This window comes from Mauremys mutica, chromosome 15, assembly GCF_020497125.1.
Source record: "Mauremys mutica isolate MM-2020 ecotype Southern chromosome 15, ASM2049712v1, whole genome shotgun sequence".
NCBI lineage: Eukaryota > Metazoa > Chordata > Testudines > Geoemydidae > Mauremys > Mauremys mutica.
Window position 1 is genome coordinate 30,649,545 of NC_059086.1, and position 14,623 is coordinate 30,664,167.

At 48.1% G+C, this 14,623-nt stretch overlaps 1 protein-coding gene across 2 annotated transcripts in view; it reads right to left on the minus strand.

Annotated features, from left to right (window-relative positions):
* Window positions 1-7,343: 7,343 nt before the first annotated feature.
* LOC123350668 (epididymal sperm-binding protein 1-like) overlaps window positions 7,344-14,623 on the minus strand; it is a 105,245-nt gene continuing 97,965 nt past the window's right edge. The window contains exons 5-9 of one of the 2 annotated variants that reach the window (XM_044989341.1): window positions 14,088-14,252; window positions 13,355-13,519; window positions 11,700-11,864; window positions 9,332-9,485; window positions 7,344-7,505 (exon numbers count right to left, since the gene is read on the minus strand). In XM_044989341.1, the coding sequence (XP_044845276.1) occupies window positions 9,337-9,485; window positions 11,700-11,864; window positions 13,355-13,519; window positions 14,088-14,252 (644 nt within the window). In that variant the 3' untranslated portion in view covers window positions 7,344-7,505; window positions 9,332-9,336. Of the gene's footprint in view, window positions 7,506-9,331; window positions 9,486-11,699; window positions 11,865-13,354; window positions 13,520-14,087; window positions 14,253-14,623 lie in introns of those variants that run through there. The other variant, XM_044989340.1, reaches the window with a different exon arrangement.

The window sequence follows — 14,623 nt, forward strand, 5'->3', positions numbered from 1 at the left end:
CACCATTCCAGAGGACATGTGTCCATGCAGATGACGGGTTTTGTTCGATAACGATCCAAAGTAGAGCGGCCCGACGCATGTTCATTTTCATCACCTGAGTCAGCTGCCACCAGCAGAAGGTTGATTTTCTTTTTTGGTGGTTTGGGTTCTGTAGTTTCTGCATCAGAGTGTTGCTGTTTTAAGACTTCTGAAAGTCCTGCTCCACACCCCGTCCTGATCAGATTTTGGGCGGCACTTCAGATTCTTAAACCTTAGGTCAAGTGTTGTAGCTATATTTAGAAATCTCACATTGGTATCATCTGCGTTTTGTCAAATCTGCAGGAAAGTGTTCTTAAATGAACAACATGTGCTGGGTCATCATCCGAGACTGCTATTACATGAAATATATGACAGAATGTGGGTAAAACAGAACAGGGGACATACAATTCTCCCCCAAGAAGTTCAGTCACAAATTTAATTAACACATTTTTTTAATGAGCATCATCAGTATGGAAGCATGTCCTCTGGAATGGTGGCTGAAGCATGAAGGGGCACATGAATGTTTAGCCTATTTGGCTGTAAATACCTTGCAACACTGGCTACAAAAGTGCCATGTGAATGCCTGTTCTCACTTTCAGATGACATTGTAAATAAGAAGCAGGCAGCAGTATCTCCTGTAAATGTAAACAAATTTGTTTGTCTGAACGATTGGCTGAACAAGAAGTAGGACTGAGTGGACTTGTAGGCTCTAAAGTTTTACATTGTTTTGTTTTTAAGTACAGTTATGTAACAACCCCCCCATTTGTAAATTACACTTTCATGATAAAGAGATTGTATGACAGTACTTGTTTGAGGTGAACTGAAAAATACGATTTCTTTATAATTTTTACAGTGCAAATATTTGTAATAAAAATAATAATATAAAGTGAGCACTGTACACTTTGTATTCTGTGTTGAAATAGAAATCAATATATTTGAAAAGGTAGAAAAACATCCAAAAATATTTAATACGTTTGAATTGGTATTCTAATGTTTAACAGCGAGTTTAATCATGATTAATTTTTTTAATTGCTTTTTTTTTGAGTTAATCATGTGAGTTTTCTGCTCATTACCTCAATACGGTGCAAAAATTAATTCCACACAAGTCTGGAAAAAATTAGAGGGAAAATTGCTGATAGCCCTGGTACTTCAAACCAGGTCTCTCTCCACCTGACCTCACCACCCCTCTCCTACCCATGCCTCCCCATTTATCCCCCATCCAGAATCCCCCCTCCCCTCACTGCACCCTATCCCCACTGTGGTGGGTTATCACCCCCGGGGTGCAGTCTAGGAGGTGCAGGAACCACTGTGGGCTTTGTTGGAGATAACAGGGCCTGAGGAGGCTGAGTGTATCACCCAACATGACAGCAGGTGGTGCCACAAGCCCAACTGAGTTAACTGAGTGCTTTACCTAAGCCACTCCAGGACGTACAACCAAGTGCTCCAGCTTTACACCCCTGCTGGAATATAAACCCAGAATTATACTGTCTTGCACTGAACAAAGGTCTGTATAATGTAGTATATTAATATAGTTTGCTCTATAGTTCCCTCAATGTGGGAACGATATGCACAACAAGCTTGTGTTAACCAAGCTGAGATTTTCCCCAGACACTTAATTCAAAACACATTGATAAAGAGAAAACATAAAACAAGTTTATTAACTACAGAAAAATAGATTTTAAGTGATAGCAAACAGATCAAGGCAGATTATCTAGCAAAACAAAAAACGCCAGTTAAGCTTAACATACTAGATGAATAGGATTTGAATTAGCAGTTTCTCACCCTGACTAATGATACAAGCAGTCCACCAAGTTTTCATACACAGGCTAGAAATCCATTTAGCCTGTGACCATTACTTCCCCCAGTTCAGTCTTTGGTTCTCAGGTATTTCCAGGAGTTCTTTTGTGTGGGGACTGGAGTGAGACCCTGAGATGATGGCACATCCTGCCTTCTATAGATTTTCCATATGGCAGGAACCCTTTGTTCTAAAGTCAGTTCCCAGTCCAGTTTGTGGAAAAATACAGGTACCAAAATGGAGTTTAGTGTCATGTGGTCTGGTCAAATGCCCTTGCATGTCATAGCAGCCATTATCCATAGGCTGTCTGGAGCATTTTCAGGAAGGCTCACCAGGTGTGGGATAAGCTTCTTCAAAAGCCTATTGTTTCCCCTAATGGACCATTACCTTGAATAGGCCCTTCACAACCAGCTGTCTAGACTGGAAGCATCTCGCCAAGTGGGTGTCACCCAGGGGTGTCTACATGGACTATAAGGTGGTGTAGAGGTGTGGACTCACCCCTGTGGCACCTCCTGCTGGTGACTTCCGGGAATGAGCTCATTCCAGCTCTTGAGCGCCCTCTGCAGGCAGGTGATCCACCTGTCCTCCTCCAGCCCCCGTGTCCCTCCCTGGACCCCGGTGCCCCTTTAACTGGGGAGCTGCCCCTGGCAGTACCCCACTGATCTGGGTTTCCCTTCTCTGGGGAACCCCCAACCCACTATCCCCACCTTGCCTCAGTGTAAGGCTACTGCCAGTCACCAACTAGCCCCCGTTCCCTGGGGCAGACTGCAGTATCAGCCACTCATCACTGGCAAGGTGGGGTTGGACCTGCTGCCTTTGCCTACTCCTGGGCTGCCCTCTCCAACCCCCAGTACCTGTTGGCCCAATGCTAGGCCGCAGCCTGGGGCTTTCCAGGCTGGAGCTCCCCAGCTCCTCTGCCTTTCCCCAGCCCTGCTCCCCTCAGGTACTCTGCTCTAGTTCCTTGCAGCCAGGCCCATCTCCCACTACTGCCAGAGACAGACCGTTGGGCTCCTGGCTCCCAGCCTCTTTCTACAGGCCAGCTGTGGCCTGATTGGGGCGTAGCCCAGCTGCAGCCACTTCCCAATCAGCCCAGCTTAGCAGCTCCCACCACAATCTTCCCTCAGGGCTGTTTTAAGCCCTTCAGGGTAGGAGCGGGTGTCCACCCTGCTACAGGTGGATAGAAAGCTGACAAGATCGTCGGGCTCAACGGATAGTCATCAACGGCTCCATGTCTAGTTGGCAGCCGGTATCAAGCAGAGTACCCCAAGGATTGGTCCTGGGGCCGGTTTTGTTCAATATCTTTATTAATGATCTGGAGGATGGTGTGGACTGCACCCTCAGCAAGTTTGCAGATGACACTAAACTGGGAGGAGTGGTAGATACACTGGAGGGTAGGGATAGGATACAGAGGGACCTGGACAAATTAGAGGATTGGGCCAAAAGAAATCGGATGAAGTTCAACAAGGACAAGTGCAGAGTCCTGCACTTGGGAAGGAAGAATCCCATGCACTGCTACAGACTAGGGACCGAATGGCTGGGCAGCAGTTCTGCAGAATAGGACCTAGGGGTTACGGTGGACAAGAAGCTGGATATGAGTCAACAGTGTACCCTTGTTGCCAAGAAGGCTAATGGCATTTGGGGCTGTATAAGTAGGAGCATTGCCTGCAGATTGAGGGACGTGATCATTCCCCTCTATTCAACATAGGTAATGCCTCATCTGGAGTATTGTGTCCAATTTTGGGCCCCACACTACAAGAAGGATGTGGAAAAATTGGAAAGAGTCCAGCAGAGGGCAACACAAATTATTAGGGGGCTGGAGCACATGATTTATGAGGAGAGGCTGAGGGAACTGGGATTATTTAGTCTGCAGAAGAGAAGAATGAGGGGGGATTTGATGGCTGCTTTCAACTATCTGAACGGGGGTTCCAAAGAGGATGGATCTAGACTGTTCTCAGTGATAGAAGATGACAGAACAAGGAGTAATGGTCTCAAGTTGCAGTGGGGGAATTTAAAGTTGGATATTAGGAAAAACTTTTTCACTGGGAGGGTGGTGAAGCACTGGAATGGTTTACTTAGGGAGGTTGTGGAATCTCCTTCCTTAGAGGTTTTTAAGGTCAGGCTTGACAAAGCTCTGGCTGGGATGATTTATTTGGGGTTGATTCTGCTTTAAGCAGGGGGTTGGACTAGATGACCTCCTCAGGTTCCTTCCAACCCAGATATTCTGTGATTCTTTGTGACATACAGATAGATTGTCAATATTCACAACTTTAGAAACAAAATTGATTCATGCGTACAGATAGGATAATCATATTCAGCAAATCATATCTTTTTCCATAGACACCTGACAAGACATATCTTGTACAAGATGCAACATAATGATGTCAGAATTATATTATAATCATACCACTATGAAGAATACGGCGTGTAGTGTCACAGAGCACTGTAGAACCTTTTAGTTTTGTGTAATTTTTAAACCTTATACTTTCCTGATTTGGTTCTCTTGCAGAAGTAAAACCCAAACCAAACCAAGTTATGTGATTAAAAAGGTACTTTTTTTACTTTACAGGCTACATTTATAAGCAGCACAATAAATAATGGTCATCACTTTTTAACATTCCCTTTTAGAAAGGTACCTGCTGGAAAAAAAGAAGGCCCATGTGGCTAAAGGTGTAAATAAAAGACTTGAACAAAAATCAGCGTGTGCTTTATTGATGCACATTTTAAACTCATGGCAAGACAGATGTGTTTTGAATTACCGTGTGGTCTGAAGGGGCCTGTGGCCATGGGCCCTGACCAATTGGAGGGGGTTCCCCAGGCTGGAACTCCAACCCCACCACTCTGCTCCGTAGGGTGAGAATATTCCCCTTGCTCTCCCATGTGGTGCTGGCCCCCAGAGGTCAAGTGAATTGCTTACAGTCACGCACAAAGTGAATCAAGTATCACTGCTAGTTAGAGAACTCAAGAGTCCCGACTCCCAGCCTTGAACACTGACCAATAAACAAGACTGTTTTAATACAGAACCTCATGTCTCACCTACAACAATAGTTGGCACATAGGCAGAGTTCTCTGGCATAATGCTGTGTTAGTCCGGCCTTCAAGGTCTCTTGGCTGGGGGCGTCTCCCTGCACTGGGCCCCCTCCTCGTGTCCCCCAGCGCTCTCCCCAGCGGCTCCCTGCACCCGGCTCTGGACTGCTCCAGCCCCAGGAGTGCTGCAGCTTTCCTCCCAGCACGGATCTGCCCCCTGGCCTGCTTCTCTGGTTCTCCCTGGCTGGTGCGGCCCAGGCTCCTGCTCTCTCCATAGCTCTGCCCTGTTCCATCACTCCACCAGCTCACATGGAGGACAGGACCCCTCCTGCCTCCTGACTCCCTCATCAGCCTGCCTGCCCTGTCAATCAGGCTCACCTGGAGCGTTGGCCTCTCCCCATTGCCCCTGGGGATAGTCACACTCAGGGTCCTGATTTCCTATCGACCCTTTTGCTTGGTACTGGGAGCTACCCAACCAAAACCCGCACCGAGGTTAGTAAGGGGCCAATAGTCCCCATTACATAAAGGGCAGATCCACCCACAACCAGACCTGCTAGGAGCCAGCACTTCTCCCATGGGGTCATGGGGCTGGGCCTCTCACCCCTGAGCTGGGCCAGGCCTGGCAGGAGCCAGCACCCTCCCCAGGGGTCAGTGGGGCCAGGCCTGGGAGGCCCCATCACTGTGAACAACATATTCTCACCTAAAACCCTTGTTAGAAACCAAATACCTGAGACAACCCAGAAAAGTCTTTTCTTGGGGAAGGGGAATAAGCTGGGATGGGGGAAGAGTGAGATGGGACGGGAGACAGGAGGGGGATGGGGGCTTTGGGTGGAAGGGGGATGGGGCAGGTGACACGTAGGGATGCCAACTGTCTAATCACACAAACCCAAACACTTTTGCCCTGTTCCTTGCCCCACCCTTCCAAAGCCCCACCCAGCTCCCTCCATCCCTCCTCCCCCTGTTGCTCGCTCTCCCCCACCCCCACTCACTTTCATTGGGCTGGGGCAGGGGGTTGAGGTGCAGGAGAGGGTGCAGGCTCTGGGAGGGAGTTTGGGTGCAAGAGGGGGCTCAGAGCAGGGGCAGGGTATTGGGGTGTGGGAGGAGGTTTGGGGTGCAGGCTCTGGGAGTGGTCTGAGGGCTGGCTCAGGGGGTTGGGGTGTGAGAGGGGGAGTGGGGTGCTTATCTCAGATGGATCCCGGTCTGCACTGCAGCAGGGCTAAGGCAGACTCCCTGCCTGCCCTGGCCCCGTGCCACTCCTGGAAGCATCCGGCATGACCAGATGGCTGATAGACAGATTAGTTTGACCCCATGGCAAGTATGCCACCACCTATTTGAATGATGTGGTAATCTATAACCCTGACTGGGAGATGCACCTGGGGAAAGTGGAAGTGGCACTAGACACTCTTAGGGAGACTGGGCCTCACCGCTGGCCCATCCAAATGTGCAATAGGGCTAGCGGAGGTCAGATCCCTCAGGTAGGTCATCGGAAGGGGCCTGGTGAAACCCCAATGGAACAAAGTGGAGGCAATACAGGAATAGCCCCGCCCAATCTGCAAGAAGCAAGTCAGAGTGTTCTTAGGAATAGTGGGGTACTATCGCCGGTTCATCCCTCACTTTGCCACAAGGCCAGCACCCTCTGACGGACCTGATAAGAACTTGGGGCCCGGAGATAGTTAAGTGTTCACAGACCCAAGGATGGCCCTTTGCGGTCATCCAGTGCTTACAGCCCCAGATTTCAAGGAGGAATTCATTCTACAAACAGACGCCTCGGAGGTAGGACTTGGGGCCATCCTTTCACAGATGGTGGGGGATGAGGAGCACTTGATCTTTTACCTCAGCCGGACGCTCCTGCCCAGGGAGCAACGGGACGCCATAGTAGAAAAGGAGTGCCTAGCGGTTAAATGGGCCATGGAGATGCTATGGTACTACCTACTTAGGCAGCGGTTCACCTTTATGACAGACCACACCCCACTCCAGCGGATGCACATGAACAAGGAGGGGAATGCATGAGTGACTAGATGGTTCCAATCTCTACAACCTTTCCACTTCCGGATCCAGCATAGAGCCAATAACCAACACGGAAATGCGGATGGCCTAGTGTTGTTGAGTGGGGGTGGGGGTGGGGGAGAGGGAGATGTGTGATACAGCAGGGCCAGAGAGCTTTGTAATGATACCTTACAAGAGACCTTTTGTACGAAGCATATTCCAGTGATGTTATATTCACACTCATTAGCATATTTTCATAAAATCATGTGCAGTGCAACGTCACACTGACCACTAAGAGTGATGATCTTCGACCGTGAAGCATGAGGATTTATAACCTTTCCAATAAGCCATATTCATTGAGAAATGCCCAATATGCATCAGAAGCAAAAGCCATTGCACTGTCATCTTCACCCCATGGAAGTGGACGGGTCATTTATTGCCTTTTGCTCGGACACAAAACTCGCAAATGCTGTGTTGCAAAAGATGCTTTATTTGAATTTTCTAAAATCAACAAGGGAAATGAGCACATTTAGATTTGGATTCAAGGCTAATTATGCCACCGGTATCTGTTGATCAGAAGCGATCTTTGTTTGGAGAGCAGAGGTATCCAGAGCAGGGCTCATTGCTTTCATTTAATTTAGAATGTCATCGTTCTGTCTCCTCCCGGCTCTGGGGCTGTCACCTGAAAAGGACAGAAGGACAGACCTTCAGCGCCACGTCACTGGCTCAGCAGCGGGATGGCAGAAAAGGATCTAGGGGTTAGGGTGGATCACAAATTGAATATGAGTCGACATCATGATGAGGTTGTGAAAAAGGCAAATATAATTCTGAGGTGTATTAACGGGAGCATCGTATGTCAGACATGGGAGGTCATTGTCCTGCTGTAGTTGACATTGGTGAGGTCTTAGCTGGAGGACAGTGTCCAGTTTCGGGTACTGCATTTGCAGAAAGATGTCAGCAAATTGGAGAGAGTCCAGAGAAGAGCAACCAAAATGATCAGAGGTTTAGAAAACCTGACCTAGGAGGGGAGGTTGAGAAAATTGGGCAGGTTGAGTCTTGAGAAGAGAAGGCTGAAGGGGGAACCTGATAACAATCTTCAGATATGCAAAAGGTTGCTAGAAAGAAGATGGAGAACAATTGTTCTCCACAGCCTCCGAGGGACAGGCAAGGAGGAATTGGCTGAGTTTGCAGCTAGGGAGATTTAGGTGAGATACTAGGAAAAACTTGCTAGCTCTTTGGATAGTTCGGCTCTGAAGCAGGTTACTTAGGGGAGGTTGTGGCATCCCCGTCATTGGAGGTTGGACAAACGCCTGTCAGGAATGGTTTAGGTATATTTGGTCCTGCCTCAGCATGGGGCAGGGGGAGGGGGGCTTCCAGCCCCTTCCAGGTCCCTTCCAGCCCTGTATCACTATGGTTACATAGTTAGGTGGTTGGTGGATGTGTATGGGGATGGTTGGATGGGTGACTGTGGATAGGGATGTATGAGTGGATGGATGGATGCGTATGGGAATGTATGGATGGGTGTGTATGGGGAAGGATGGATGGATGCATGTGGTGATAGATCGATGGACACAGAGTCGCCAGATTGGGTCCTGTTGCACCGGGCACTGCCGAGACACAGAATCACTGAGATCAGGGGTCCCTTGCACCGGGTGCTGCAGACGGTCCCTGCCTGGAAGAGTTCCCAGTATAAATAGACAAAAGAAGGAACCTGTGGCACCTTATAGACTAACAGACGTTTTGGAGCATGAGCTTTCGTTGGTGAATACCCACTTCGTCGGATGCATGCACGAAGTGGGTATTCACCTATGAAAGCTCATGCTCCAAAATGTCTGTTAATCTATAAGGTGCCACAGGACTCTTTGCTGCTTTTACAGATCCAGACTAACATGGCTACCCCTCTGATACTTGATACCTGTAATCAGTTTCTTAATGTATTAGGCTTAGACTTGCGTGTTTTCGCTTTATTTTGCTTGGTGACTTACTTTGTTCTGTCTGTTATTACTTGAAACCACTTAAATCCTACTTTTTAATACTTAATAAACTAACTTTTGTTCATTAATAAACCCAGAGTAAGTGACTAATACCTGGGGGAGCAAACAGCTGTGCATATCTCTCTATCAGTGTTATAGAGGGTGGATCATTTATGAGTTTACTCTGTATAAGCTTTATACAGAGTAAATCAGATTGATTTGGGGTTTGGATCCTACTGGGAGCTAGGCATCTGGGTGCTGGAGATAGGTGACCTGCTGAGCAGTTTTCAGTTAAAGTCTGCAGCTTTGGGGGCGTGGTTTAGACTTTGGGTCTGTGTTTGCAGCAGGCTAGCGTGTCTGGCACAAGAAGTCAGGGTTCTGGAAGTCCCAAGTGGCAGGGAAAAAGGGCTCAGAGGTAATTTCAGCACATCAGGTGACAGTCCCAATGGGGATGTCTGTGACCAAACCCATCATACGCACCCCTGGTCCAGATAGAGATGTGATAAACAGAGACCATCCCAGTGCCCTGTTCTACCTGTCTCAGGTAGGGCAGTAGGTCCACCGACGGTCCCGGTCGTAGTTGTCTGTGGTAGAACACCAGAACTTCCCGCTGGCCTCCGCCAGGTTAGTGCAGGTGAGGAATTTAAAATTCTTGTAGATGAAGGGGAAGACACAGGGCTTGTCGTAGTCTGCAGACCAAACACACCAACAGCAGGTGAGTACCATGGCCAGAATCACAGGCAGCACATAGCACATGGAGGCGACATCAAACTGGAAGCAAACACTTTGTTAGATGGTTCCCCATACAGCTTAGAGATACGGGAGAGAGCGCGGTCCTGTGACAGGGGCGCCAGGCAGAGCAACGAGAGACTTGGGTGCTATGCCTGGCTCTGCTGGGTGACCTTTAGCAAGGCACGGCCCAGCTCCATGCCTCAGTTTATGCAATTCTGCAACATAAGGCTAATGATCCAAAGATGCCAATGGGACAGGCAAACAATGTCTCTGCTGTTGGGGGTTACGTATGGAAACTGTGTTAGGTGGTTTGTGGGTCCGTGGGAAGTCCATTTAGCCAGTTTACACAGGCACAGGTGGTTAGACACAGCCCCACCCCAGATGTGTTTTCGGGGTACATCCTCTGTGGTTATTACATGCATTAGTCAAGGCCTCTAGATACTCGTGTGAGATCTGGGGCTTCTTTTCCTGGGGCCCCTTTTGCTGAGTCACTGAGATCAGGGCCTCATCGCACCAGGTGCTGCCTAGACACAGAGTTACTGAAATCGGGGCTCCGTCACACCGGTTGCTTACCAGACACAGAATCACTGAGATTGGGGCCCCGTCATGCCGGGCGCTGCCCAGACACAGAGTCACCGAGATCATAGAATCATAGAATATCAGGGTTGGAAGGGACCTCAAGAGGTATCTAGTCCAACCCCCTGCTCAGAGCAGGACCAATCCCCAATTAAATCATCCCAGCCAGGGCTTTGCCAAGCCTGATCTTAAAAACCTCTAAGGAAGGACATTCCACCACCTCCCTAGGTAACCCATTCCAGTGCTTCACCACCCTCCCAGTGATTTTTTTTCCTAATATCCAACCTAAACCTCCCCCACTGCAACTTTAGACCAGTACTCCTTGTTCTGTCATATGGTACCACTGAGAACTGTCTAGATCCATCCTCTTTGGAACCCCCTAACAGGCAGCTGAAAACAGCTATCAAATCCCCCCTCATTCTCCTCTTCTGCAGACTAAACAATCCCCGTTCCCTCAGCCTCTCCTCATAAGTTATGTGCTCCAGCCCCCTAATCATTTTTATTGCCCTCCCTTGGACTCTTTCCAGTTTTTCTACATCCTTCTTGTAGTGTAGGGCCCAAAACTGAACACAGAACTCCAGATGAGGCCTCACCATGTTGAATAGAGGGGAATGATCATGTCCCTCGATCTGCTGGCCCCTACTTATACAGCCCAAAATGCCGTTAGTCTTCTTGGCAACAAGGGCACTCTGTTGACTTCTCATCCACTGTAACCCCTAGCTCCTTTTCTGCAGAACTGCTGCCTAGCCATTCAGTCCCTGTTCTGTAGCAGTGCATGGGATTCTTCCATCCTAAGTGCAGGACTCTGCACTTGTCCTTGTTGAACCTCATCAGATTTCTTTCGGCCCAATCCTCTAATTTGTCTAGATCCCTCTGTATCGTATCCCTACCCTCCAGTGTATCTACCACTCCTCCCAGTTTAGTGTCACCTGCAAAATTGCTGACGGTGCAGTCCACACCATCCTCCAGATCATTAATGAAGATATTGAACAGAGCCGGCCCCAGGACCAACCCTTGGGGCACTCCACTTGATACTGGCTGCCAACCAGACATGGAGCCATTTATGACTACCCACTGAGCCCGACGATCTAGCCAGCTTTCTATCCACCTTATAGTCCATTCATCCAGCCCATACTTCTTTAACTTGCCCTGTTGCATCAGGCGCTGCCCAGACACAGAGTCACTGAGATTGGGTCTCTTTTGCACTGGGTGATGCCCACACACAGTCACTGAGATCGGGGCCCTGTCACACTGGGAGCTGCCCAGACACAGATTCACTGAGATTGGGGTTGTGCCAGCTGCTGCCTAGACAGACAGAGACCGACAGTCCTTGTCTCAAAATGCTGCCAATCTAAAGAGCCAAAAGTAGGAGCCCCACCACTCTAGGGCGATTTGGGGGATGGTTTTAAGAACTGCTGAACAGCTGCTACCCATGAACTTCAGCTTGCTCAGTTTTCCCTAAAGGGTGGAGGGTGGGAACCAAAAAACCAACCTACGTGCTCTTAAGTGACTCACCCGAGGATCTATGACAGAGCCAGGAATTGAACCAGGCCTTGCTGAGCCAAAGGTTCAGCTGCCTCCGTCCGCTGTCCTACCTCGCTTGGAGCAGTAAGTCCACTTCTTGTCCACGTCGTAATTCCTGGTGGTGCTGCACCACAGTTTTCCCGAGCTCTCCCCATCGCTGGTGCAGGTGCAGTACACTCGATTATTATAGACGAAGGGGAACACACAGCTCTTTCCTACTGCGTTCCCACCCAGGACTAGGGAGGCAAAGGGAGGTGGTTATAGACACCGCCAACACGCCCACCTGCCTATGGACTAATGGCTCCCCCATCCTACTATGACTCGGCCACCCATCACCAAAAGCCAAGAAATCTCAGGTAGACTTTCATAGATCCCAAGACCAGAAGGGAACATTGTGATCATCTAGTCTGACCTGTAGAACACAGGCCAGTGAATTTTCCATGGCTCTCTCTGTGTTGAACCCAATAACTTGGCTTTCACTCAGGTATCTTCTAGAACAGCATCCGGTCTGGATTTGAAGACATCATCATGGCTAAAGCATCTTCCAGGAAAGCCAACACTGGCCTGCAACAGGAACCTGGATTTCCAAATCCCACTTAGGTCGGACCTTCCATCAGTTCTGGATCTGATTTTATGGCTGCTCCTAGACCCTGGTCTTGAACCTTTCCTGAAGGAATCCTTAGAGGCTCATTCAGCTGCTTGGAGGGCCGTGTGGTAAGCCACTATCCCACCAACCAATCTGATAGACTCCTACTGCCCAACTCCCATTGGTATCAATATGTCACAACTCCTCATTGGCTCAGGGGCACAGCAGAGATGTGTTGAGATCATACAGGAGATCTGGAGGCCCCTGGACAACTCGGTAAATAGAGGAGGATGAAACTTTTCAGATTAAATGTTTTTGGTAAAAAGTAAGGATTCAGTGAAGCCAAAATGTGTTGTGAATTTGTGGGATTGTTTGTGTCGGAAAAATGACCAAAAATTCAGAAAAAGTCAATTCTTCAATTTCAAACAACTTCTGTTTTCAAAATCTCCTTCTATTTTATTAAAACCAAAATTTAAAAAGTTTAAAAAATGCTCAAAATTTAAATGAAATGTTTCATTCAACCCAAAGGGATTTTTTTTCCTTAAATTTTCAGTTCGATGAAAATTTAAAACAAATCATTTTTGGGATCCACTCAAAACAATTTTGTTTCCTGATTTTTTAATTCACGAAAAGTATCAAAGAAAATTTCAATTCCAAGGTCCACCCAAAATGTATTTTCCCTGATCTTACAAATGATGGAAAATTTTGAATGTTTGTTTCTAGAATCCTCCCAAAACACATTTTCCCCTGATTCTTTTTTTGATTAATTAAAAACTGTAAAATATTTCATTTTCTGGACAACCTGAGACATTTTTTTTCTAATTTTTTGACTTACTGAAAATTTCAGAAATTTCATTTTAGGAATGTCCTCTAAACCATTTTTCTGATTTTTCAATGCAATGACAATTTTTAAAAAAATGAACTTTCATGATCTACCTGAATTGATTCCCTCCCCCATTTTTGATTCAATGACAATTTCAAAAAATTCATTTTCATGGCAATCCATGACAAGCTCCTCCCCTCACCCTGATTTTTCATAATCACCAGCAAACCACAAATTAGTTATTTTCCCAACTGTATGGGAAAAGCCAGAGTCAGATCTGCCCCAAAGGGAACATACAAAGAGACTGGATACATTACTGATATCTGGACAGTAGCTCCACTGCTTATCCTGGTTGTAGTTCTGGGTTGTAGCACACCAGAAATTTCCCTTCTTGCTTCCAGGGTTGCTGCAGCTGTGATATAGCCGGGATTTGTAAACAAAAGGAAATACACAGCGCTGACCATTTGAGTTCCCCCCATAGGCTGCAAAGGCAACAAGTAAATCAGAGTGAAGAGCGGGAATGACAAAGAGAGTGAAAAAGTAAAGCTGGGGTAGGAGTGTCTCATCTCACTGCTGCGGTGAAAGCCAAAGATAATTTTGTACAGTGGGTGAATGGCGTTGTGCCTAGGAGCATGGGATCACCCCAGGGGCCCATCTAACCTGGCATCCTGTCTCTGACGGCCGCATAACAAGGAGGTGCCAGGCAATCTGGCTGCACAGATGAAGCCATTTGTACAGGGTTGGCTCCAGGCCCCAGCACGCCAAGCGGGACCAGCGGACCCTCCGCAGGCATGCCGCGGAAGGCTGCCTACCTGCCACCCTACCAGCGACCGGCAGAGCACCCCCCATGGTATGCCGCCGTGCTTGGGGTGGTGAAGTGTCTAGAGCTGCCCCTGCATTTGTAGCATGCAGCCCCTCCAGGGAGCTTATTTGGCCCGCAAGACTGGGTGACAGCACTCCTTGTGCTAGAGCTCCACGTACCGGCACGTCCTCCACAAACCCTTTCCCTCTGTGCTGACACGGAGCGCTCTGCTCATGACCAGGACTCACCCTTGCTCAAGCAGAAGCGCCAGAGACGGTCTTTGCCGTAGTTGGGAGTGGTAGCACACCAGGGCCTTCCCATGTGGTCATCGACTGCCGTACAGCTGTGGTAGGTCTTGCCCTTATAGATGAAAGGGAAGACACAAGGGGAGCTGTCTGAATTTCCCCCTACAGCTGGTGGAGAAAGAGGCAAGGGAGGAAAGGGTTAAAAACAGGGCAGAAGGCAGGTCGCATGGCAGGTGATTTGCTGGAAGAACTGGGTGCGAATTTTCCCAACAAAACAATTTTTTAAAGTGGAAAAAATACCAATTCATGGGAACCGAAAGTGTTTGAGCATTTTGATGAAAGTTGCTGGTTTTGACGCATTTCCCAACTTGAAAAAAATGTCGAGGGAATAAAGTGGAAACAGTTTAGACATGCCTGAAATGGAAAAAAAAAAATCTGAGTTCCTGGTTGGGAGCACTTTTTTGTTTTGAAATATAAGCAGAGTCTGAATGAGCTCTCCCCTGACATCTAGTGGTGAGTTGTGGAAGAGGACTTCTGGG